This window comes from Equus caballus, chromosome 6 (assembly GCF_041296265.1).
Source record: "Equus caballus isolate H_3958 breed thoroughbred chromosome 6, TB-T2T, whole genome shotgun sequence".
In the NCBI taxonomy this organism is placed as follows: Eukaryota; Metazoa; Chordata; class Mammalia; order Perissodactyla; family Equidae; genus Equus; species Equus caballus.
The window spans coordinates 82,545,684-82,572,879 of record NC_091689.1 but is presented as its reverse complement, the minus strand read 5'-3'; the positions used below and the strand labels follow the sequence as shown (position 1 = coordinate 82,572,879).

General features: G+C 52.8%; 1 protein-coding gene across 1 annotated transcript; it reads right to left on the bottom strand.

Moving 5' to 3' along the window:
- Nucleotides 1-82: 82 nt before the first annotated feature.
- Nucleotides 83-14,729, bottom strand: KRT89 (keratin 89). Its single transcript, XM_014741016.3, has 9 exons — nt 14,110-14,729; nt 11,165-11,373; nt 9,718-9,778; nt 8,575-8,670; nt 7,447-7,611; nt 7,098-7,223; nt 4,136-4,356; nt 1,619-1,650; nt 83-898 (listed from the first exon to the last, which is right to left on the bottom strand). Exons 1-9 carry the CDS (start codon nt 14,530-14,532, stop codon nt 747-749), a joined length of 1,485 nt encoding a protein of 494 aa, XP_014596502.2. The 5' UTR covers nt 14,533-14,729; the 3' UTR covers nt 83-746.
- Between the last annotated feature and the right edge of the window lie 12,467 nt (nt 14,730-27,196).

The following is a 27,196-nucleotide window of genomic DNA, read 5'->3' as shown; positions in this document are numbered from 1 at the left end:
GGACCCTGCCTGGAGAAGCACCGAGACAATCAGGGCTTTGGGTGGGCTGGGAGGACAAGGAAGGAGGCAGGCACGCACCTGGTTACCAGGAGAAAGCCTTTCACCATCGCCATTTAATCATGCGCACCAAAAACGAGAGAAAGAGCCACAACGTGAATCACCCAAATACAGTAAAATTCCAAACCTCCACCAACAGAAACCTCAGCCAGTTATCCTCAGTCAATCTGTCCATCCTGACATACGAATAGTTGGGGGATGCTCTGGGAACACACAATCTCTAAGACTGAGTGAGGGCCTCCTGGAGCCCCAGCGCCCCTGCAGCCCCCTCCACGGTGTGGCAGCATGCACAGCCCCTCGTCCGAGGGCGAGCACAGAGGTGCCCCCATGCACCGCCATCCCGCCACAGGGCTCCCTTCCCAGAGGGCCTGGCCCACGGTCAGTACTTAGTAAGGTCTGCTAACCTGAATTAGTTGGGGAAGAAAGTGGCTAAGCAGTTTGTATCAAAAAGCCTTTGCGTCCCTTTCCCGGACCACAGGGAGGGGAGAATCAACAGAGGCGGCAATAATGCCAAGTCCAGGGTTTGCACTCAAAGGTTAAATCGTAATTCCAGTAAGAAGAAAACTGGACTATTAGCTCCAGGTTCCCAGTAACAGGAAATTGCTAAACTAATATCGGGGCCTGGGAGAGACACATTTCCCCCTCCCGTCCCCCTCCCGTCCCCTCATCAAACGCCATCCATCCCCCCACTATGCAAACCGCACAGATCTTGCCGTGGAGCAGGCCCCCACCCCAGAGGAGGAGCAGAGGGCACCGCCGCTGACAGTTACGCCCCCCAGGCCACGAGAAACGGTCGAGCTGAGGTCCCCGCAGGCCACAGCACCCTGGGAACGGCTCACACCTGTGGACAGAGACACCGAGTCAGAATTCTGTTCTATCCCAGACGTGGTATGACCCAGGAATTTTTGGAACCAATGATTAATTCTCTTCACACTCCAAGGGACCAGCAACATGAATCTTTTAAAACTACAGTCAAACCTAAACCCATTGCCATCTGCTTCTTGAAGGAATGGAGTTACCAAATTGCACACCTAACTTTACTTGAACCAGACTAATGCTGAGAAGTGTTTATACATCTTCGAGCAAAAACTGATGGATCACAAAAGAGCCACCATCTGGAAATACGGTTGCTGGAAAGGTGATGGAAATAGACACCTAGCCTAGGGGCTGCGTACACACTGGATTATTAAAGATACAGATTTCAGAGTTGCCTGCAGGGGCCCCAGCTGATCAGAATGTACATGTGGTGCTTCTTCTTACTGAAACATCGAGCCTCTTGAGGAGTATTCTGTGTGTCATTGAACGACTTAGGCTCTATCTGCAGAACAATTAGGAGATCAGAATTTGCCACATTCATTTGCTTAGGCTTCATGGATGTTCCACATGGATCCATGTAGGGGCCAACTTGGGGCCATCTTTCTCTCCAGATCCCAGAGACTTCAGCTCCTATCTCCCTCGCCCAGTGCCCCATGGACAGAGGTTCAGTCACCAGTGAGATGCAACCCAATACTAAGACTATGGACACCCAGAAGAACCACGCCCACGCACACACCCGACTTACAGATGTTGACTGAGCCCACGCCTTCACACAGCCTGCGGGAGAGAGGAGAGGGTGAGCCGTTAGAACTGAGTCCTTCTGCCCTTGTGGCAGACCCACTCTCCTCCATCCTGAAGGAAGGGAGAGGGGGTGAGGGGCTGGGCGCACGCTGCCCGCCTGAGACACTGAGATAGCCTCAGTGTTGGCCCTGCTCCCCAAGATCCCAGAAGGACAGGGGAATGTTAGGTTTCAGGACCCAAAAGGCCACCTTAGGCCTTGTTTGCTTCTCCGCCGTGGAAACATGGTGGACTGAAAGGGAGAGATGGGGTTGCGGTGTGGGTCATCCTCCTTGTCCCTCAGCTGGAAATTTGAGCAAAGGCAAAGAAATAGGTGATGGGAGTAGCAATTGCCTAACTGGACACCCCTGGCAAAAACTTGCCTCTCGTCCAAATTGATCCATTTTTTATCCCACAATTTTAAGTGCTACCCCAGACGTCCACTTGACTTGATAAATGCTGAGGGAAGCTGGAGGGTGCAGTGGCTGAGAACCTGGACTCTGGAGCCAGGCCAGCTGGGCTCAAATCTAGCTGAGCCAATTCCCAGCTGAGTGACCTTGGGCAGGTCACCTAAATTTTCTGTGCCTCAGTTTCCCTAGTTGTGAAATGGGGATGATAAAACCCACCTTCTAGGATTGTCGTAAGCTCTACCTGGAAAGCGCCCACAAGCAGAGACTGACGCACAGTAAATCCGATGAGAGAATTTGCTACTAACACTATGAACATCTCGTTAATGAGGGGACCTTTATACCCCTACGGGGGCTCTCCTTAACGCTCCTCCTCCCTCACACCCACTGCACTTTCTGGTCTATGTCTCCCCTTTCTTAAACCCCAGCTTCAAACCTTTCCTCCAGGAAAGCCCTAGTCGCTCCCACCCGACCTGGCTCAGAGCCCTCCTCCGCACAGCAGCCTGCAGTGAGGACGTGTGCTTTGGGCTCCCTTTCCCGCCATGTGAATCGGGCTTTGCCGCAGCCTTGGCACTGTGCCCTTCCAGAAGACTCTACCTAATACCCATCATGGCGCCTGTTGAGCCACCACGCTGGCATCAGCCGTATCCGAGTCGAGTGACAATGGCTGTTTTTATTTTCTGTATTCCCTGCAATGAGCATTGCTTGTGCAATCCAATTAAATGTGTTAAATACCAAGAGGAGAAAGTCTATTAAGAGATCAACAGCCACAATACGAAGGCCCAGTATGCTAAACCTCCTTGCAGATCTCACGGGGTGGGGACAGTGCCTCATTCATTATGTGACTGAGTTATGAATACACGAATGATCATTAGCACAACGAAAATACTTCTCATGGTACAAATGCTGGGTCCCTCACTGGATGCTGGTGAGTGGGTTGGGGGCTTATAGGTGCAAAGTCAGAGACAGTCACTCAAAGGCCTGATGAAATAGACAAAAAGTTCACCTGCTTGGGTCAAGCACGGTGCAAATCCAGCAGCACGGCCAGCTGCCGGGGATGTCACTCATGTCAGGTTTCTAGCACTGACCAGGTTAATAAGGAGCCTCTCCATGGCGTCGGCCCGCCTCGCTACCCTGGATGGAGCGGTTCTTATTCTGATACCAACCTGCTCCTGCTTGTGCTTCCTAAGTTCCATTAATTCGTTTAATCCTTGCACCAGCCTAAAGTGCTGGGTTTCATGATTATCCGTTTTACAGCTTAGGACACTGAGGCTTAGAGGTTCGTAGCTGGTGAGTGGTAGAGCTGGGGTTGGAGCCCAGGTGGTCTGGCTCACAGCCCATGATCCTAACCTCTATAGTCTTCTGCCCAGTTTAGCCTGTTCCCTGCAATGGGACCCAGCTGGGAGGCAATAACAATCTGGCTTCCTCAAGGCTGGAGGCCCATGCACTGCTCCCATGCTGACTGCACCTGTCCCGGATTCTTGGCTCAAACAGTCCCCTTTCTACCCCCTCAGCTCTTTATCTCCTCCTCTGAGAGCCTCGACAGCCCCCTGGGGCAGTAACCCCCGTCACCTGCAGGGTGGATCGATGTCTGCCCCATCTTCCCCTGCGAAGCAAGGACCCGAGCTGCTCATTTCTGTTTGCTGGTCTGAACACCAGACAGTGTAGGTTGACAGGATTCCTTGTCTGTGCATCCCAAGTCAAACGCCCTTTACTGACTCTTCTGAGTGACTCCAGCTTCTAGAACCCACCCAGATGGGATTGCAGAAACATCCTTTCAGACAACAAGGTAAAGTGGTTGCCTTGGGATGAGCTCTAGGTGCAGCTGGAGGGTCACTAGAGTGCTAACCAGGAGGCTGGTGCCATTTGGCTTTACCACCAACTAGCTGTGGGTTTGGACAAGCCCCTTCCCCTTTCCAGGCCTCAGTTTCCCTATCTGAAAGTGGGGAAGTGGTTGGAGTGCGTGATTCTAGAGTCTTTCCCAGTCAGAACGCTCTCTGCCTGGAGGATGATGGTCCAGCGAGGCCCTCTTCTAGACCTGAGAGGGCGTGTGAAACGACCCTGAGCCCCATCCTCACCGGATTTCTTCCCCTTCCAGCAGTTTGCGATAAGTGGCGATCTCCACGTCCAGGCCCAGCTTGGAGTTCATCACCTCCTGGTACTCCCTGAGCAGGCAGGCCATGTCCTGCTTGGCCTTCTGCAGGGCCTCCTCCAGCCCGGCCAGCTTGCAGCAGGCGTCGCTGAGGGCCGCTTCACCCTGCTGCTCCGCCTCAGCCACAGCCGCCTCCAGCCTGCAGCGCTGTGGGGAAGCAGAGGCGGAAGGAGCTGGAGAAGGATGCAGACTGTGGGGACCCCGGCGAGTCATCCTGTTTCACCTCCATTCCAAATGGTCAACTGTTAAATTAACTAGGCAGGGACATAGGCATTTGGGGCGTTCTTCCTTCATTTCTGTACCACTTTATTGCAAAACTCAAGTCCATGGTGAGGCATTAGAGGGAGGAAATGCTGGCATTGGAATAGGACCGATAATAATTATATTATCTCACGTTTGTTTACCGTTGCTGGTTCACAAGTCACTTTCACAGAGTGATCTTATTTGCACTTGGAGTTACTCTATGAGCTCATCAGAAGAGGTGCTGTTATTCCCACTATGCAGATGAAGAAACCGAGACTCAGAAAGGCTGTGACTTGCCCTAAGCTACCAGTTAATCGGTGCCAAGCCCAGGTTTTCAGAGGTCAATGTACGGGGTCTCGATCTTTGGTCCACGGAGATCAGCGTGCCAAAAGAAGTTCCCATTTACAATGCCAACACACTGACCACGGCTCCTCCTTTCTGCCCCACTTAGGGAAGCATAAGGAATGCCTCCAATTCAATGGCAAAAAAAACTAATAACCTAATTTTAAAAGTGGGCTGAGGACTTAAATAGACATTTCTCCAAAGAAGACATATAAACAGCCAACAGGTATATGAAAAAATGTTCAACATCACTGAGTATCAGGGAAATGCAAATCAAAACCACAAGGAGAATCACCTCACACCTGTCAGGAGGGCTGTTATTAAAAAAACAAGACAAGCATTGGCGAGGATGTGGAGAAATTGCACACTGTTGGTGGGAATGTAAAATGGTGCAGTGGCTGTGGAAAATAGTATGGACCTTCCTCAAAAAATCAAAAATAGAACTACCATATGAACCAGAATCCCACTTCTGGATATTTCTCCAAAAGAATTGAAATCAGGGGGCTGGCCCCGTGGCCGAGTGGTTAAGTTCGCGCGCTCCGCTGCAGACGGCCCAGTGTTTCGTTGGTTCGAATCCTGGGCGCAGACATGGCACTGCTCATCAAACCACGCTGAGGCAGCGTCCCATATGCCACAGCTAGAAGGACCCACAACGAAGAATATACAACTATGTACCAGGGGGCTTTGGGGAGAAAAAGGAAATAATAAAATCTTTAAAAAAAAAAAGAATTGAAATCAGGATTTCTAAGAGATATTAACGTTCCCATGTTCATTGCAGAGTTATTCACAATAGCCAAGATGTGGAAACTCAGGTATATGGCGGAACTCAGTACTGTGATAGAAGCGGTATCACAAACGAGTGAGGAAAGGATGGATTACACAATAAATTTTCTTACTATATGTAGAAGAATTAAATTAAAACCCCACTCACTGTATATAGAAAAAATAAAGTTCAGATGAATAAGACGTAAATGTGAGAAGTAAGGACAAAAATGCATGAGGATTCCACTGTGCCCACAACTTTCATGAGCATAAACCGTTATGGTAAGAACTGATGGAGCTGGCCACACCCAGGTTAAAGATTTCTGTTTAGTAAAGGACCTCAGACAAGGTAAACAGACAAGTTAGTGATTGAGAGAAGATTCGTTGCAACGTGTATAACTGACAAGGGGCTATAGTCTGGAGAGAATGGACGAGGGTGTGCTGCAAATCACCAAGAAAAAAGACCAGAATTGCAATAGGAGAATGAGCAGATGACAGGAAAACGCACATGTGTAGTCAGTGAATGAGGAGACATTCCACGTCGTAGTTAACCAGAGAAATGAAAATGAAAATAACAATTGCCTGCAGATTTACAGCTATTAGATCCACAGGAATTTGTAAGTCCCATAACAGCGTGTGCTGGGGCAGAAGCCCTCCCGTGCAGATTCTGGGAGCGCACGCCTGCACGGCACTCCGCTGGTGTTTAGGGAAAGTAAACACGTCCATGTCTTACAACCCTACAGTTCCACTTACTGCGTTATACCTTCAAAACGTCTCCCATATAGGTGCACAGGGAGACACATATAAAAATACATACAACTGGTTGTTGTTGCAAAGACTTGGAGGCAAACTAAGTACGTATCAAAAAAGGAATGAATAGGAAATGATGGTCTATGAATATTAGAGAATTCCATGCAACAGAAATCAGGAAACGGCCATTTAGAGCAACGTGCATGGATTTCAAAGACATAATGTGAACTCGCAAAGGGAGGAGTCAGAATGACATTTATGGCATAATATCACTATGTAAATCTAAAACACTAAAAATTTTATATAAATATAAAGCCTATTTATGCATTCATGTAAATATATGTACGAAAGATGGACTACAAGGACGTACACTAATACGAGAGAATGAGTGCTGGGGATGGGGGGGGTGGGAATGGAACTGAAGAGGAAGAATAGACAATTTCAAATTACAGAAACGCACAAATGGGGGTAGTGTGCCCTCTAAACAGAGTGGTGTGTGATCAGTTCAGGTCCATGCACCTCGAGTCCATCAAGAGAGGTGGGGAGAGAGAGAGAAAGCGGGAGACCATGTTGCCAGAGGTGTGTTTAGGGGAGAGAAATGGTGAAGGGATATGGAGGGAACTAAGAGCAAGATTCAGAGATGGTAGACAGACCAACGTTCTGCCTCAAATGTTTTGTGCACTGTTGGTCCTTCGGATGCAGGTGGTTAAACTAGAAGCCTCCCCAAAGATGGCAGGCAGAAAGCAGATCGGAATCAGCAGGTGCATGGAGTGGGTGTCCGCGTCCCTCACCTGCTGCTTGGCATTCTCCACCTCCGCCGTCAGCCTCTGGATCATGCGGTTCAGCTCGCTGAGCTCGTCCTTGGTTCTGCGGAGATTCTCGCCCTGCCGGGTCACTGTGGCCTTCATCTCCTCGCACTGCAGGTTGGGAGACAAACAAGCAGAAACAGCCATTGATTGTAATGTAGCTAGAGAGGGTGCTGGGATGTCCCTCCGGAGAGCCAGCCCACTGCTCTTCTGCAATAGTCCTGCCTCCTTCCCCTGGACTGCTCGACCTCCGCTGCAGCCCCACTGAATGCATGGGTACATTTCCCGGGGAAGCTCCAGGTTCCGGCTAGCCTCCTTGCCCAGCCCAGCCCACCTTGGTTTGGTACCAGGACTCGGCCTCGGCCCGGCTGCGGCTGGCGACATCGTCGTACTGAGCCTTGATCTCAGCCACGATGGAGTCCATGTTAAGCTCCCGGCTGTTGTCCATCTTGACCACCACCGAGGTGTCGGAGATTTGTGACTGAAGGAGGCAGATTTCCTGTCGGAGACAACAGCCAGTGTGCTCATCTCCAAATCCTGCTCCCATTCCCATCTCCTTGGGTAATCCCAAAAACAGTCCCAACTCCCAAACTTTAGGAAATAAATTAGAAAACTACTGGCAAGTCAGGAAAAATTTTAGTGTAGCTTTCAGAGGAAAAAGCTAGAACTTGGACCATGGCCTCAAGGCCACGAGTAAGGTGGCATTCCATTAACACCTGGATCAACAGAGGCCGATGCCTATGCATAGGGACAGACCGATCCCTCCCCTTGGGGCCTGAACCATCCAGATGAGCTGTGGCTTTCCTATCAACCCAACCAATCGGATTTAGAGTCCAGGGTTTTCTAATTGGGTTTTCACACTTCCTGAATTAATAAAATATTACCATATCTATATACCATCTTTACCTATATTGTCAAATCTCCACTTCGTGTCGTGCTGTGTAGACAGGCAAAGAACCACAGTCTTTCTTTTTTTTCCAAAGATTGGCACCTGAGCTAACAACTGTTGCCAATCTTCTTTTTATTTTATTTTATTTTTTTCTGCTTTTTCTCCCCAATCCCCCCAGTACATAGTTGCGTATTTTTAGTTGTAGGTCCTTCTAGTTGTGGCATGTGGGACACCGCCTCAGCATGGCCTGACAAGTGGTGCCATGTCTGCCTGCAGGATCCGAACTAGCGAAACCCTGGGCCGCCAAAGTGGAGCACGAACTCAACCACTCGGCCACGGGGCCAGCCCCCACCCCCCACAGTCTTTCAAATCATTCTAAAGGAAAGGCATCACCCATTTCCATTTGAAGAAAGGCCTGAACAGGAGAAAATTCCCCTGCTCACAAAAGGAAAAGATGTGAGGTCCTGGAAGAATAAGGAGGGGACAGCTCTCCCCAGAACCCGGGCACCAGGACAGAACACCCTCCTGCGTCTGCTCCTTCACTGGCTCCTCCAGAGATGGGGAGAGACTCACCTCCTCGTGGAGGGCCTGCAGGAAGCCTATCTCCTCCTTCAGAGCCTCCACATTGGCCTCCAGGTCAGCCTTGCGCAGATAGGCACCGTCTATGTCCTGATGGAGGCAGACAGGAGAGGGTGGGACGTGGGTCATTCAGTGTCCCTGGACCTCTGCGTGCTCCAGGGGCCCTGAGGCCATCTTCTGGCCCAGCTCTCTGACCATCTACCCTGCAATTCTGAGTCTAAGCTGGACTTCTCGTCTTCACCTTCAGGGCCCCTCTAGGAGGCACAAGGCCTTTGTTGTCTGCCACCGACCTTACCTCCCATCACATAAACATCAGTGGGACCACCTGGGATAGGAAGTAGAGAGAAGTCTGAACCCCACAGACTTTTCTCCACTTCCATCAGAATTGGGAACCTTGCTAAAGCAGATGACCTAATATCACAGCCCGAAACATCGGGCTGCCGCTGCTGTGAGCCAAACTGGCCCACGGAGCGTGACCATGTGGCCGTCACAGAGCCGCGGGCAAACCTCTCCCACAGGTCGTCCTTGGTGCCCAGGTCAGGCAACGCCCAACACCCAAATAGCTGACTTCGCTGCCTGAGACCAAGTGGATTTTCTACCAGCCCTTTCTCCATTCCGTGACTGCTCACAAATAAGGTGTCCGGCAAGCACATTATTTGTTAAAGAGCGTTAGTATACCTGGCAACTCACCAATTTGAAACCAAAGAGAAATCATTAGCAGTTTTCCCTCTGGTTTTTTCATCACCTGCAATTGCACTGAGTGAGATCCACGGCTCACAAGAGTCCCAGCAAGCTGAGAACCAGCACTCCCCCATCGGGGATGATGGCAGGAGGCAATGTCCACGCGAGAGGGAAAAGGATTTAAAAGTGACCATTTCAGCTAATCAGGGAGTTTACAATAATGCAAACAGTGCATGATGAGGTTTTCTTTCTAAGAAGCTTCCATCAGCAGGGTCTGGGTCCCTGCACAGGGGCCAAGGGGACTTCCACAGCCTGACCGGCTGACCATCTCCCTCCGCCAGGGGACTCGAGTGCTCAGCCGCCACAACCAGACTGAGGCAAACTCGGCAAGCTGCTCAGCCTCCGAGCGCCCAGCGCACGGGATTTAATTCCCGCCACGTGGGAAGAGTCGCTCACCTTCTTCAGCACCACAAACTCATTCTCTGCCGTGGCCTTGAGGGCCACCTCTTCTTCATACCTGAGGAGAGAGGGCACAGGTGAGGCCCCGGGGATGAGGGCCCTCGACTCGACTCTCTGTGCACCCTGGAGGAGACGCTTGGCCCCTCGGGACTTCTATTTCTCCGCCACAAAGAACTCATCAAAAGGGCCCTGGACATGGAGTCCAAGCCCCTGGTTGCTGGTCCAAGCTTGGACTGAATGTGCTGCAAAACCTTAGGTGAGGCGTTTACTCTCTCTGCGCCTTGAGTCCAATGGCCTGGGTGGGGTGTAGTAAGGCCCTCAGTAAATGTTTGTGGGATGACTGAAAGACAGACCCTGGGGGGCCCTTACAACCCTAAAACCGTCCAAAACAGAAAGCTCCATGGAGCCACCCCTCCCCCAGCACCCCAAGACTGGAAATCCCGGAACAAGCCACCATGCCCAGACTGTGGGGGCATTCCCACCACCCTCCTCCACTGGCCTGGCCCATCCCTTGCTCTTGTCCATGAGGTCTCCGCCCCAGGGCAGCCCTGCCCCAGGTGAGAAGGGGGCCAGAGTTCCCAGAGCGGGGTTTCACAGCTTTTTAATGACAGGGTAATTTGGGCTGCTGTAAACTGTGAGCCCTGTCATTACCGGCCCTCACACCCCCAGACTGCGAGGCAGACTTTGACACCTGCGAACAGAGTCGTGTCTGAATTTGCATCCCCCCAAGGGAAGTGAAAACCCATTGCTGGGTCCCTCTGGCTGGGAAAACCTGATCTTCCAAGACAAGAATTCTAATTACTTCCAATTAGAATTACCAGGACCAGTTACGTCAAAATCACCCTTCACTCTGTCTGTATCTACCAGGTAAAGAGGGACAAGCTAACAGTGACCTGCTGAGTTTAAACTAGCTAATGGTCAAAATTAAGAAGTTGCGTTACAACGGAAGATTTATGTGGGCCTTTGAATTGTGGAGCCTTGCACAACAAGAGCCTGATGATTTATCTGTAAATAAAAGAATTATACAAGTTCATCAGACACCTTGAATGGCATCGGCCAGATCACCTTCAAGAATTCCTCCAGGGACCTTCCTTTTCTACCCATCCTAGCGCTGACTGCTCCCAAATTCTACTCTCCAGCCCTGTCCGTCTCCATCTGCCTGTTTCATTTGTTCCTTTCCCTCCATCTCTGGGTCAGTCTGTGCCCCGGATGTGTGCCCCACCCCTCCCAGGCTGGGAGCTTTTCTCTCCAAATCTTCCCCCAGTTCCCAGGATGGGGCCGCAAGAGCTGGGAGCCAAGACAAGATGGAGCAGACGGACAAAGCAGAGCCGTCAGATAGATAGGCAGCCTGGAAGGACCCTGACCTTCAGCTGTCTCCACTTCCACGAGAGTTGTGCCAAGACCTACCCCATGCCTATGACCACACCCAGCCTGGCCGCCTCACCTCTTCTTGTAGCCCTCCAGCACCTCCTGCACGTGGTTGAGCTCCGAGGCCAACCTCCCGCTGTCGGCCTCCACGCACTCAGCCTCCCGCCGCAGCGTCTCGATGTAGCCACTGAACAGCGGCTCCAGGTTGCTGTTGCAGCACTTGCGGTCCTGGTAGAACCGCCACTTGGTCTCCAGCAGCTTGTTCTGCTGCTCCAGGAAGCGCACCTGCCATTCGGGATGGGGGAAGGAGACTCAGGGGGAACCCTGGGAGGTGCCTGGCCCCCCAGAGCCCTCTCTGCCCCTGGGGGTGGCCCCTGACCTGCATCAGCCTGTGACCTTCTCCCAAAGGCCAAATCATTTGGCAAAGTCTGAAAGTGTGGGTCACAACCGTTCCCCAGGTGACTCCCCCCGCCACATCCTCATCTCCCAGAAAGGGCACACAATTTATGTGTGATTTGTTTATGCTGCACAGAACAAAATAACATCTGATTCTGAAAAAATACCCCAGCTCAGGTGTGGTATACCAAAAATGGCCCCTCAAAAATGTCCCATCCCTGGAACCTGTGAATATATTGCATGCCATGGCAAAAGGGACCTTGCAGGGGGAATTAAAGTTAGGGACCTAGAAATCAGGAGATTATCCTGAACTGTCCAGGTGGCCTCAAAGTAGTCACATGGGCCTTTAAGTGGAAGACGACGACAGGAGGGTGAGAGAGATGCTCAGAAGAAGCAGGCAGAGGAGAGATTTGAAACATGAGAAGTACTCAGCCACTCTCATTGGCTTTGAAGATGGAAGGAGAAGGGGTCGTGAGCCAAGGAATGCTGGCGGCCTCTAGAAACAGAACCACCTCCAGCAGCCAGCCAGCAAGGGGACAGCGACCTCGGTCCTGCAATCACATGGGACTCAATTCTGCCAGAAGCCTGCATGTCCCAAAAACAGGTCTCCCCCAGGGCCTCCAGAAAGAAGCGCCATCCTGCCAACACCTTGATTTCAGCCTCAGGAGATAATAAGTTTGTGTGGTTTAAAGCTGCTGAGTTTGTGAGCATGTTTATGGCAGTGATGAAGAAATGCACCCACCGTGACTCCCCCTCTGATCCTGGGGCACAGGAGCCCCGGAGGGGACCCTGGACCAGGAGCTAGGAGCTCTCTCACTACCCAGCTCTGCCACTATCCAAGCCACTGTGCCTCCTTCTCTGTGGACCTCACTGCAAACTGAGGCCGTGGGAAGACGTCAGCAAGTGTACACTGAGCCCCCAGGCCCTCTCTGGCCCATAGGCATGGTTTATTTGGCCTGCATGCTGTTTTATAAAAATCAGATTCATCGCCAACATTTCGTAATTGAGAGATTTCAGGCCAGACTCCTGATTTCCTGACCCTGACAGACAGGAATCTCGAGGGATACTGGCCTGCATCTGGCGGTGAGTCGCTGTGCTGCCCCTCTAGGCGGGCGTGCCTCTCAGCCTGGCTTCGTTCGTGCATCCTCTAGGCCCCACACAGCTACCAGCCCTAAACTAGGTGATCTCTTCTCAAGCCCTAACCTTAGGGAGTATGAGCCTGGCATAAAGCGACTCTCAATTGTCCATGCTTGTGGGAGAAGCAACCAAAACTCTGATTATCCCAAAGGCACCTGCCTTGGGTTTTCACGTGCAGGCCCAGGCCGTGGAGGCAGCTCTGACTTGCCTGCCCTGCAGCCTTAGCCCCAGCACTGCAATGCTGTTTGCACACCTGGAGCTCATCTCCAAGGAAGGATGCTGGGAGGAGGTGGGTGGCTGTCAGCAACCCCAAGGGAGGGAAAGCCAGCCGGGTGCAGCAGTGTGAGTCTCCCTGCCCAGACCAGAACTGACCCCTCATGACAGAGAGGGCAGCAGATCTGGGTGATGCCCAAAAGGCCACGTGCAAAGAGCCCAAGTCTGCACCCTTTTGAGCAAATTAGGAAAAGGCGCCCCTCCAGGCAGACGCAGCCCCCTGCCAGGGCTCACAGCCCAGCAAGCAGAGCCTGGGCTGGACATCGACCTCCCCCACCCTGGGGGGTGTCCTTGTGCAATGAATAACCGCATGAGCCTCAGTCAGCTTCTCTGTGCCAATGGAAGGGAAGAGAGGCTTGGACAGCAGCAGCGCAGTAAGAAAGCATGCACAGCGCCTTTGCTCACAGCTAGGCCCACTGCTGGTGGCGGTGTTTGTCTGAGAGCAAAGCTCGCACCACCGTCACCCTGGCGCGCGCCTCTCACAAAGGCCCAGGGTGGAGATGTGCAGGCCAGTCAGGCCTGGAAGAGGAGCCTTTCCTCCCTGGACCTCAGTGGCCGGCCTCCCCCAGAGATCAGACTGTGGGCTCTCAGAGAGGGTGTCACTGGGTCAGAGGAAAACAGAGCTGTGTATCCAACCAGAAGGCGCGGGGAGACGGCAGCATCAGAGAAGTGCAACTCAACAGCCCCTCGTGGACCTCCCCTCCAGTCTCTCAACTGAGGTCTTTAATCCCTGTAAGTGTTGGGTGGGGCGGGCATCTGGGGCAGGGGTCCTGGCAATTCACAGCCTTCCTACCATGTCCCCACCAGGAGGGAGCAGGAAAGGGGCTTCTGGCCCCTCTTCGTCCTGGCTTCTCTCTCACACTGGGGTTGGTGGCATCTCCTAGGAGGGGATCAGACGCCAGCCTATGCAGAGATGCCTACCCAGCCCCTCTCACTGTGTGGTGGCTGAGATCCAGAAGATGGGGCCACAGACACACAGTGAGCTCTTGCTGGGCAGGTTACACAGCAGCGATAACCCATGCTGTTCTCTCTGGGGCTTTCACTTCCATTATTGCATTTAAAAACCAAGACCCTGATTCAGCCACGCTCTCAATGCCACGTCCTCATCGTTAGCAGGGCTAGAACTCAGAGAATTTGAACCCAGCCCATTACTGGGTTCCACACCCCTTGCCCCTTCCTAATCCACCGCCCTGGGGAACAAGCCCACAGGCCCACCTTGTCGATGAAGGCAGCGAACTTGTTGTTAAGACACTTGATCTGCTCCTTCTCCTCGTGCTTCACGCACTGTGCGTTGGGGTCGATCTCCAGGTTGAGGGGCGCCAGGAGGCTCTCGTTGACTGTCACGGTCGTGATACAGGGCGGGCTGGGCCCACAAAGGCCCCCTGCCCGGTAGCCAAAGCTTCCCCCGCTTCGCAGGGGCCATCCACAGCTCACGGCAACCCGCGGGGACCCCACTGCACACAGGCTCCGGCTGCCAAAGCCCCCAAGGCGCCGGTAGCCCGGCCCCCCAGGGCTGCCCCCACGGGAGGCCAGGGCGCTTGTGCCGCCACAAGCCCCAGGCTTGGGCACAACAGCCGAGCAGGAGCTGAAGTTCCTGCCCCCGTAGCTGGAGCTGGTGCGGTAGGAACGGCTCGCCATGCCGCAGCTCTGCAGGGCAGCTTGGGGCAGTGGAGAGGACTGGAGGACGCCGGGTCTCACCCGGAGACCTGTCGTGCTCCTGCCTTTTATGGGGTAGACACAGGCCTCCCGACAACATAAAAGGCAGGAGAAAGTTATTAATGCCCTTTACGAGCGTGGGAATCTCCCGCTGGGCAGACTGAGAGGAAAGCTGAAACTTGCCCCTTTAATAGGCGTATGGAGGAGACCCTGCACCACACGGACCTGTCCCCTGCCTTCCCGACCCTGCAGGCCTGGACACATCTGTTCAGCCCCCACTTCCCCTCCCACCCTGAGAGCAGACCTGGGGTCATTATCCTATGTAGGCCAGTGGATGCTCGGGCCAGAGCATTCCTGAGGCTTGAAGGGTCCCATGTCCCACCGAGGTCCCACTGGCCCTTCCTTCCAGGTAGATCTCCTGCTTCCCTGAAGGCCCATCCTTCCAGGGTGAGCACACGTGGAGCGAGCCTCTTCCAGCTTTGCCTGTAACTGCTCTTAACCACATCCCAGCTTACAGAGGAGTGACTGGGGGTGCCCAGGCCCCCGGATTCAGAAACCATGCCTTATCTACTCTTACATCCCCCATGGCCACCTGCACCTAGTAGGTCCTCAGGCAGCATTGCTTGGATAGACTGCACACAGGAGGCAATGGCCAGTGTGTGGAGAGCTTCTTCACCTAGTCCACAGCTTCTGGTTGACCCTCCCCTGCGTGCCAGGCCCAGGAGCCGGCCTCAGGGAGCTGTCCTGGAGGAGGCGCCTTCATTGACAGGCAAGGGCTAGGTCCACCCAGAACAAGGCCTTCATCTGGATGCTGAGGGAAATCAAGCCTGTGGACAGAGCTGGCCCTCCGCGGAGGCCACCCACTCACAGCAGGTGGAGGTCATGAAGGTGAGATCTGCGGCAGGTCCTAGAGGGTGGTAAGAGTTGGCAGAGAGAACAGAGGCGGGGGTGCCAGGCAGAGCCACCACAAAAGGCTGACAATCATAGAAATGACCAATTCATGAGATCCCTCGCAAGACAGGGGCCCTCGGCCAGGGATGCTCACCCCCCGCCTCCCACCCCGTCTTCCAGGGTGCCTCCATGTCACACCCGGAGGAGCAGGATGGAAACGGGACCCAATGGGGAAAGCACCTGCCTTTTTGATAGAAAACCATTGGCAGCCCCGACCATGATGACGCCAAAGCCCCCAGCTCCCCAGGCCCTCGAGGAAAGCTCTCATTACGGAGCATCTCTGTGCACGAAGACAAGAACAAGAACTAATCTTCCAGAGCTCCCTCTTCAGGAAACAGGCTTGGAGAGGGGGCATAAGGAAAGAGCCAAATGGAACAAGAGAGAACGGGGATCTTTCTGCTCTCTGTCTCGCTCTCATTCACACACACACACACACACACACACCCCTCACAGCAGGAAGACACGAGGACAGAACCACATGCTATGTGGGGAGTGCAGGGATGGCCAGAGGGAGCAGGCCCCGCCCAGGAGAGCAGGTCTGAGATGAGGGCCCTGTTTCTGCATCTGGTGGACTAAGCACCAAGGAGGAACCACATCCGGGGGTGCTGAGGAGACACCCTATAAACCAAGTTGCTGCAGAAACGACTGCCTCCAGTCTTTTGCTCTTGTGGCCACACGGCTGCCTCACCCCTTGCACTATAGAAGCACAACCCTCACGCTAGCCCTCCCTGGTGGGGAGAAGAGCTGAGTGCACGGGAGGCAAGGGGCCTCCTCCACCGACACGTGGAACAGGGAAGCAAGAGAAACCAGAACTCAAAACTGATGCTCTGGACCGGACCTGTTTCACGGTGGTCTCTGTTTGTTTCTTTCATTCAACAGGTACCAGCTGCCAGGCTCCACTCTATGAGCCTGGGATGCATCCATGAATAAAACACGCAAAGATATACACTTCCATGGGTTTCCATTCCAGTGGGAGAGATCAACAGTAAACTTAATAAATGAATAAATTATATATTAATGGGCATAAGTGTTATGGAAAGAAGAAATAGAAGAGGATAAGGGGACTCAGGAGAGCTGGGAGGAAGATGGGGTCCAGCTTCAACAGGGTGGCCTGAGTGGCTGCACTGAGAAGGTGACATTGAGCAGATTTTGAGGAGGTAAGGGGGTGAGCCATGTGGGCTGAGGAAAGAGCCAGTGCAAAGGCCTCAGGGGGGAACACACCTGGTGTGCGCCCACCAGGAGCACAGAGGCCAGTGTGGTTTGAGCAGCGAGAGAGAGAGAGAGACAGAGACAGAGAGACAGAGAGACAGACAGAGAGGTCTGAGCGTGGGCGTGTCCAGGGGACACAGGGAGGGAGGGGCCACCATGAGGACTTCAGCTCCCACTGAGTGCAGCATGGAGCTTCGGGGGCCTTTGTGCAGAAGACGGACATGAGTGGACGTGTTACATGATCACGGGGATGTGACAGCTGCCAGGAAACCAGACCGTAGGGCGGGCAGCGGAGAAAGGAGGGAGAAGGCTCAGTCTCTCAGGCATCCTGGGAGCCGGCCGGAGGCTCAGGCCAGGGAGAAGCCCTGGAGGGCAGGGAAAGTGGCCGCTTTGGATGGAATTTCAAGAAAGGGCCAACTAGACTTCTTGACAGATTGGGTTTGGGATGTGAGAGGAGGAGAGGAGTCAAGGACGCCTCCACACCTTCTTGTGGGTTAAACTTGTCTCCGAAACAAAGAGAGGCAGCCGTGCAGGGAGAACGCCCAGGCGAGCACCCCAATTGCTTGTCCTGGCTCTGCTGGTGCACGGCCTGGTATAAGTCACTGGCCCTCTCTGGTCCCCGGTGTTCTCAATGGAACACGCGAGGGTCGGACCAGATGACTTCCGACATTTCCTAGGGAAGCCATGCGGTCTCCTTTCTTCAGGAAATTCTTTAGAGTCTGTCATTTCACTGGCCCATGCTAAGTACACTACATAGATGATTGATAGATGACAGATAGATAGGTAGATAGATAGATAGATAGATAGACAGATAGACAGACAGACAGATAGCCCTGGTGGTCTAGTAGTTAAGATTGGGTGCTCCCTTGCACGACCCGGGTTCATTTCCCGGTCATGGAACCACATTACCACCTGTCGGTTGTCACACTGTGGCAGCTGTGCGTTGCTGTGATGTTGAAAACTTTGCCACCGGTATTTCAAATACCAGCGGGGTCACCCATGGTGGGCAGGTTTCAGTGGAGCTTCCAGATTAAGACAGACTAGGAAGAAGGACCTGGCCGCTCACTTCCAAAAAACTTGGCTGTGAAAACTCTGTGAACAGCAGTGGAGCATGGTCTGATACAGTGCAGGGGGGTGAGAGCATGGTGCAAAAAGACTGGACAGGGTTCCGCTCTGCTGTGCACAGGGGCGCTGGGAGTCAGAATCAACTGAATGGCACTAACAACAGATAGATACCTAGACAGAGAGACATAGAGATACATCGAGATACATCACTTCATCAAGTCTTAGCACCACACTTGGGTCTATAACACCTCTTTCCATGCCCTCTTTTCTGGGAATCTTGGTGTAGTCATTGTCCCCACCAGCCAACTCAGATGTGGCAGTCTGGCAGGGAGGTATGACTGTGTAAGGACATTTTTGTTTGTTTTGTTTTGTTTGCAGCCCCCGGTGCAAATCTCCATGGCACAGAACACCATGAAGAGTTGGCAGCATTCTTGGAAGCCTCTGCGGGGAAAGTGAAATGAAACGACTGGGTGGGGTAGGGTCTGAAGCAGGACAGGGAGAGCTGGGGAGTGATGGGAAAACAAAGTCGATGAGGGTCGACTTTGATCTGCAGGTGAGTTAGCCAGGTGTCGATTTCTTGCCATCCTTGTCAAATCCACTCAGTTAGCCGCCTTGTCCCACGTTTCTGTCTACACAGTCTCAGTCCCGAGGCAGACGCAGGGGTAGATGGCCAAGCTCTGACTGCACTTTCCCTTGTCTACACTGACTACCCTGCCTAAAGCAGCCAGCTCCAGAATTGCCCTTCGTACAGCAAGTCCGCCATTTCCAAAAGTGCCGTCTTCCCGGGTACCACGATCAGGAGACCATCTCTCCAACCTCAGGGCCCCCAGTTGTTCCCCAAGCTCCAAGATTTCTGACAACTGTCCCCCATCTTTTCTACAAGGGCTTTGAGTCTCCTGGAAAGTGATATTACCCGAGCCGAAGGCCTTTAAAGAGTTGAGATGCCACCCTGCCATCACAGCCCTGACCTTCAGCTGTCACTTTACGACTGTCTTCTGCTTGTCCAGGGAGAAGAGTGACACCCTGGTGGGGAGGACAGAAGCAAGCCCGGCCCTGAAGGCTGTGTTCACTTCTCTCTGTCAAAGCTGCACTCTCTTCCCCGGCCGATGGGCCTGTTCCTCGCGGCTCCCCATTCCTTACCGTGTGCCCCTGAGCTGCCTCTGGTCCCAAGCACTCCTCCAGGAAAATAAAAGCAAACTTACTTTTTTTGTCTTTGGAATTGAAATTATGCGACTCGCCTTCAAGTTGCTGTGAAAGTAGCTTTTAAAAATCTGGACTGAAATACCTCTCTCTTTAGCAACCTTGATTTCTCTGAATGCCCACCTCTGTCTCTTTTCATTAAAATTATTTGTGACATGGTGACAGTCAAGAAATAATGTACAACTGAAATCTCACATTGATGTAAACTATTAGGAAGTCAATAAAAAAATTATCTGTGACAATATTATTGAAATTTCATTTTATATTCCTTCTTAGGGTCTCTGAGTACATGTGCGTACCAATAATTTCTTGACATTTTTTCCAGAGTCTTGGGAAATGGTGATTGCGTTCAAACATGTTCTGCTGCTATTAAGGAACGGCAAGGGACAAGGTCCCATTCTCCTAGGTTTGTTTACTGTCACACCACCAATAAGGGCTTCCTGGACCTGAACCTCGGGCCTCCTGGTTTCCTCTGCCCCCCAGGAGACAGAATTGTCGAGGAGGGACCCCAAGAATCACAGACGCTCTGCTCGTCGCATCTGTGTTCAGGCATCTGGCAGGTGTCCAATACATGAAATTCTTCACCCGACAACATTCAAGTCTTACAGTCGCCTTTTTAAGCTTCCTCTCCACCCTCCACAAGGTGTTTGGCTCCAACCAGTTTTGCTTCTTTTCCTTTTTCCTTTTCTCCTCACTTAAATACTTCCTTCCTTGACTCCAAATGTCTTCTTCGCAGTGGGACTTACTTCCCTGTACTTTTTTTTCTGAGGAAGTTTATCCCTGAGCTAACATCTGCCACCAATCCTCCTCTTTCTGCTGAGGAAGACTGGCCCTGAGCTAACATCCGTGCCCATCTTCCTCTACTTTATATGTGGGACACCTGCCACAGCATGGCTTGACAAGCAATGTGTAGGTCCACACCCAGGACCCGAACCCACAAACCCCCAGCTGTGGAATGTGCGAACTCAACCACTGTGCCACCAGGCCAGCCCCTTCCCCATACATTACAGCTGTTTCTCCTGTATAAAGTCAACTGTCCTTGAAGTCATGAGTTCCATCCCAACAATCGGGGAATTTATCATTATCTCCTTTTGTTAATATTCCATGTTTACTTGGTTAAGTCCCTACATCCATCGTGCTTGTCCACGATCCAAGAAAGATGCACGTCCAGGCAGTTTAGGTGATGGGGATGCCTAGGAGGCTAACCGAGGACCTCAGGGAGGCAGACACCATCTCAGCAGCAGCAGCAAGTCGCTGCAGGATGTGCAAGGACTCGTGGAAGAAGGCTTCTCCTGTTCAGGACCAGCAGCATCTCTGTGACCCAGGCATGGCGTCGTCTGAGGAGCAGCTCCTGCTGCCTCCCCTGAGGGGGTCCTCCTGTGTCTATTCCCAAAGACAGAGAACGGGGTTAGGCTAGCCCATCAGCATCCCATGCGGAGCACCCCTGTTGGGCAGTCTCTCATCAAGCCTGGCTTGCTCCCCAATATCCAGGCTGGACCTGGCCACCTCTGGCCCAATGGGGTTCAGGGCGGGCTGCCCCAAGATGCACCACTCTGGTATGAGGATTATTTCAAGCTGAAGACAATAGAGGCTCAGAACACTCAGGAAGAACATTTGGCCTTCCCCCAAAATAATTTAAGATAGAAGGCCTGATCCAGGAGGGAGCTCATACCACTAGATAACTATACTACCATGTGAATTAGGTGTGATAGGAAAGGCACAACAAGCCCATCTTATCAAAATCCCGTCTCTGGGGCCACGTTCTCTAGAGGTGGCCCAGTAAACAGTTGTCTAACAGACATTTGCTTTTCCATCTCCATGTGAATGGCCTTCCTCCCCTTTGAAGTCCCAAAGCACTGCCCCAACATCCTCCTTTGCCCTTAGTTGAGATGATATTTAAAGGGGCAACTTTGGCCACTGTGGCGAGTTGCTCAGTTTTGCCTGAGTTTCTCCCACGTATGCATGTCATTGAACTTTGATTTTCCCCTGCTAACCTGTCTTTTTAATTGTTTGACCAGCCGTAAGAACCTTACGGGGACGGCGGTCAGGGGTTTGAATTCTCCTTCTTCCCCTACAATCCCAACTCCAAACTTCTGGTCTAACCTTGCAGCCGGTCACAGGGCACAGAGACGAGCATCGGGGACCTCTTTCACCAGAAGGACCTTAGTGTGAGGCAGCCAGGATTACTAAGTAGGGCAGCTGTCCACACAGTTATTCAGGGACCCGGGTTCTGATAAATGTTGCGATTCTCCACCCACCTGGCAGAGACAGAGCAAGCCTGTGGGTGTAGGATGCTGGATCTTCTATCCTAGGACCTAGGAGAGGAGGGCATGTACCACTTGGTCATTCTGTTTGGTCTCCAACTTAAGGATACTTGGATTCCTTAGTGACACCACCAACGTTACGAGGGTGTCCAAAAAATCTGTAAGGAAGGACCTCAGCTTAAACCTTCTGCTATGCTCAGCTCCTGAAGGAAAGTTGGCAATTCTTGGCCAGGTTCTTCAGCTAAACCACTGGGGCTGGAGTCTGGGAGGTCCCTGTCAGCAGAGCCCGCCCGGGCACCCTGCCTGGCATTCGTCTTTGGCAGCAAGGCCCTCCCTGGCACATGAACATGTCTGGCAAGGGTTTCATGGCCACGCAAGCTGATGCTCTGTGACTCGGGGCAGCATCATGGCTCCTGAACACCCATCATCCTCCCCAGTCTGGGCATCCTTGGCTTGGCTTCATCCACTCACCATTCATTCAACAGTTACTCATCAAGCATCTGGGTGTCATACACAGCACCAGACACTGGTGACACCAAGATGGGCAAGAGCCAGACCCTGTCCTCAGGTGGCTGACAATCTGATGATGACGATGGAAATCAGACATCTACAGTACACTGTGATGACAGAGACGAGCAGAGATGCCTGGCTCTATTACAAGGAAATGATCCCTGAACCAAGACTCGAGTTCCCAGACCGAGGGGACAGTGTGTACAAGGGCATGGAGGTACAAGAGAGAGTGATCCACTCTGGGAGAGCAGCCGGCCGAGCATGGCTAGAGCACAGGGTGTTCCCTGCAGGGCGATGAGAAGCGAGGTTGGAGAGAGAGGCAGGGCGAAGACATCAAGACCTGAGTGCCATGCCCAGGAGTGTAGACTTTGTCCCGTCAGCAGTGGAGAATTGTCATCTGATAGTGACGTACAGGGGTGGCTGGGTTGGGATGGATGGTGATGAATGGATGGATGGGTAGATGGGAGCAAGGTGACTGGATGTATGATCAGATCAACTAAGTGGTAGGGGGAAGAATAGATTGTGGGAATATAATAAAAGGCAGAAAATCCAGTTAGTAGCTATCACATGAAATGAAATGAAAAATAGCATTGGCCTGAGCTAAGATAGGGTTGGAGGAAATGGAGGAAAGGAGATGGAACGAACAGTTCAGTATTAAAGGGCTTATCGGTTTACTGGATGTGGGGGGAGAAAAGGAGATGAGATGATGATTCTCAGGTTGGCGCTTGTGCCGGAGGATGGAAGGTGGTGCCCATCTCACAGCAGAGGGGGCAGGAGGAAGCACAGGTCTGGCCTCAGAGGGAGGGCCTGAGCTCAGTTGTGGATACGCTGTGGTTGGGATGCCCAGGGGACATCAAGATGGAGAGAAGTAGAAAACGCCACCCTGCGTCGTGCACTCGCGATGGGTAGAACGTGCTCAGGGCTCTCCGAGTGTCCGCTCCTGTAATCTCCCCCGAATCCTCATGTGGGAAGGTGTCAGCCAGGACAAGCCAGGCTACCTGATGGCAACAAACAGCCTCCAAATCTCAGTGGCTTAGCACAACAGCGTTTTACTTCTGACTCATTCTACACGTCCACCACCGTTGCCGGAAGAATCTGCTTCTTAATAAACTTACTCCAGGACACTGGCCGGGTAACCACCACCTGGAACACGTCCAGTTGCTGTGGCAGAAGGACAGGGAGGTCTGGAGGGCATCACACGGACGACGCTGTGTCTGGACTGGAAGCGGCCACTTCCCCTTCGCTCGCAGCTTGCTGGCTGGAACCAGTCGCTCCGAGGGCCAAGGAGAGGCCATGCTGCCACCTGCCCCGGAAGGGGAGGGACCCAGAGGACAGCGCCCTGCAGATGCGTTGTTCTCCCGGGAGAGGGGGGCTCAGCTAAGCGGGCTGGCTAAGGTCAAACAGCAGACACTAGAAGAGCTGGGTCTGTCTGCTGCCCAGCGCCAGTCTCCGAAGCCCCACACCATGGTAGCTGACTGTCCAGAGGAATCAAGACTTGAGAGCAAGGGCCCCGGGCAGAGACAAGGAGTCCACAGTTGGCACTCTTCTCCATTTAATGACAAGCATTCAACACATCCCCCACATGACACCTCTGCGGAAAGCTTTCCAACTTAACACCTGATATAAGGGGAACTCCGCCTCCCCCGAGGCCGTCTGGCCGGGCAGGGCTCAGTGCTGCATCAGGAATAAGGAAGAAGACGACAGGGTGGCCAAGAGCAAGCCAACTGCCCTTCCCTGAGCGGTACAGCCACTATCGGCCCTGCCTCAGGACGCAGTGACAGGGCGCCCAAACTTGTTGGGGAAATCCAATGAGACAGGCGTGCGAGGCACTCGGCACAGTGACTGACACACCCTGCATGCTCAATACACAGTCATCTCCTCTGTTCTTTCCCCCTTGGGGTCCCTCGGGCATCTCAAGCCAATGTGTCCTAGAAAATAGCACAGACAATGGGGTCCTCAGGTACAGGTACCAGTCATTCCCCACGTGGCACCATGGCTGATGAGCAGCACACACCGGGGGGCCACTGGGCAGGTCATATCACATTTGGATGTGAAACCCCATCACACTCAGTGAAGCTGCACCAGGGAACGCGGTCGCTCTTCTGCTGGCTGATGTGAAAATGAGACTGCGACACATCAAGGAGAGAGCGCCCGCTGCACAGCCAGGAGCTTGGGTTTCTGCATCCACCTTGGCTGTGAGCTGGCTGCGGGGCGTGACACAGTCACTCACCCTCTCTGAGCTGTTTCCCAGTCTGCAGAAGGAGGGGCTGCACGACCCTGAGCCACTGAGTCAACTTCACGTCACGTTCCACGCACTTGAACACAGCATAAAATCCAGCAATGGACTTTAGAAATATTTCCACACATGCAGAAGTTTTGGGCCAAACTTCAAGTACTTAAATTTTACGAAGTTTAACACCTCCTTCCCTCGCGCTTCCAGGTCAGCGAAAGGTTCCTGCCTGTGGATTAGACCGTGTGTGCGGCCTGGGCCTGTGAGGGGTGGTGGTCAGGCCCGATGTGTAGCTCTCTGAACCTGGGGAGACTGACATCCTTTTGTGCTCAGCTTTGGGACTTGGCTGACAGTCTGGGACCACAGGAAAAATCCACTGGGTCTCCCAATCCTCACGTGACACCACAATGAACACCTCAGTTTATGAGGCTGTTTAGCAGCTACTTCAGCCTAGAAATCAGAAAAGGCCGGGTGTCCCTCCCCCACCAGAGGCAGGAGACTCGGAACTGCTCCTCCTGAGCCCCTCCTTCTTCCCCGGTGATGTACATGCTCTTCTGACAACCCCACGTCCCAGAGCCCCTGCTCCTGCCTCCCGCTGCCTAGGGTATAACTGCGTCCCTGCCCTTCGTGTCCTGGTTCCAGCCTCTCGTTCTGCCCTGGGCTCTCTGTCCTCTCCCCAGCCCAGTGTGTCTCACTAAGCTCGAAAACATCATCGAAGCTCCTGCTTCGAAGCACTCACAGACACACGGGGTCCAGAGGGGTGGCCACCCTTACCCTCTTCTGCTCAGACCACACAGGAGGGAGAGTGACCAGTCTGAGTCCCCTCGCTGCTTCCCGTGGGACACTGCTGGCGAGGCAGCACCCAGCAGCCATCAAGGGCATCCAGGGCTCTGAGACCCAGCCCTGTGAGGGACCCTGAGGAAGAGGGGGCTGTGTCTGTCCTGGGGTGGGGGAAGGGTGGAGGGGACGTGTGAGGCAGCTGTACCCACAGGCACTGAGTGAGGCTGCTGGGGGACAAGGCGGACACCATGGGGTGCCCAAAGAGATGGACAACTGCCTGTGGGCTGACGTGACAGGGGAGTGAGCTTGGGGCTCTACTTAAGGACTACTCCCAGGGGTGCCCAGCCTGGCCCATGAGACTGGAGGCAGCTAGCCAACAGCAGGGCGCGGTGGGACACAGTGACCCCCAGAACGCCCCAACCTCTATGGCTTGGAAGCCTTGCCAGAGAGGAAGAATTTCAGGAGACAAACTGGAAGAAAATTTGGCCCAGAAATGCTCATAATTACCCCTCTCCTGTCTTCTTCCAGGAGCCCATCCAGCAGCATCACACCTGCATGACGTGCAACCCATTTCACAGACCAAAACCCTGAGTCACAGCTCTGCTGCGGGGGTGCTGTAGAAAAGATGCTCCTGGACCGCCCAGACTGCCGCGCTATTCCCACTAGAGGGCACCCTCTCCCGGCTGCAGAGGGCACCCAACGCCATCATCTGGAAAAGCCCTTTTCCTCCAGGAAGCCTTCTTAGGTTGATGGACACAAAATATGGCTCCCCTGGCTCTTGCCTGTCTGGATTTTTGACTGGCCCAGAGGTGGACCTTCCTGGGGAGCCTGCAGCCGCCACCCCGACATGTGAAGTCCCTAACAGATGTTGTGTACAAGGCTTCCCTCCTCTGGTTGGTCCAACCTGTCTTGAGAGCCTTAGCTCCCCAAAAATCTGCTTCTGAGGCGCATTTCCCCAGGCACCAAAGGCTCTGTGGAAGACACCCAAGGGCTCCTCAGCCCAGTCGTCAGGCTGCCCCAGAGAAGCTCTCTAGCTCATGTCGTAGCTTCCTCTCACTTCCTTATTTTATTTGGCTTTTCTCCCGGGCAGAGAGTTGAGCCCACCACGCTCTCCAGTTCTTGGCCCAGTGTCTCATCAGCCCACAGAAGCCCCCTCTCTGTTGTATTCATCTGTCTGCTTCGTTTCTCATCCCTGCTCTCACTCTCCTCCCCAAGGCACCCTCCGTAATGCGTGTGATGTTGTCCCCAAATATGTCCACGTGGCTGTAAAGTAGGTAGCAGTGCTTTCCGAGCGTGTTACTTTTATTCACATTAATGGTTTTGACCTTTTTTGTAACTCAACACTATGTTGCTTGCAAGCACACTAACTTTGTTGCTTCTAACCTCTGCCTTCTGTTCCATGGTATATTACATTCCAAAGCACTGATCACCCTTCGCTTATCTCTGTCCAGCGGATGGTCACCTAGGTTGCCTGCAACTTCCTTCTGCCATAAATCATTTCACAGTGAGTTGTCTTGTCCTTGCATAAGAACTGCTCTCAGATGTGGGCTGGGCTTCTCTCAGGGGTGGGCTTGCTGGGCCATAGGTTTTACACACACCTAAATTCACTGCATAACGCTATGGTGCTTTCCAGATTGCCTGCATCAGCCCACACTCCCACACCCGTGCACAAGGGCTCCCATCCTCCCATGATTCCCCCGTAGTTGGTAGCACCCCCCTTTCTAATCCTTGCCTTCAGGAGGATAGAAAGACACCTACTGGCTCCGCCTGCATCTTTCTGAGGACTGGCGAGCGTCAGCCTCTCTTCATGCACTTGTTAGCCGTGGGTCTCTCCCCTTGGGAACTGTCTGTGAAGACTTTGGCCGGCTTTCCACTGGGTGTCCTGCTTTCACCTGTTATTCTGTAGGAGTTCCTTACATATTGTAGATGTTAAGCTTTCCCAGGCTATCAACTGTCTGTTGATTTTTTCTATGTAGTCTTTCAGTGAACTGGAATTCTTAATTTGGATGTGGTCGTCTCAATTTTTTCACCTTGTGGTTTTGATTTTTAAGGTGTAAGTGTTTCCCATCCCTAAATTACAAGGGTATTCTCTTACATATTCTTCCCTTTGCTTCCTAGTTTTATCTTTCATGTCCAGGGCTTCCTTTCATCTGAGGTCGTCCACGCTACACGGTATAAGCTGGACCCCAGCTGTATGCTTTCCATACCGCGAGTCTGTTTGTACAAATCTCACCAACCAAATAAATGGCCCTTTGCTTGATATCTCCTTCATCAAATACCAAGCTTGCCTTATACGAAGGGGCCTGTTTTGAGCTCTCTATTATGTTCCAGTGTCCCTGTTACCTGTCCCTGCACACATACTATACTTTTTGATGACTATGGCTCTCTAATCCTCAGACATCCTCTGTTTTCCTTTTTCATAACTGACTTTACTATA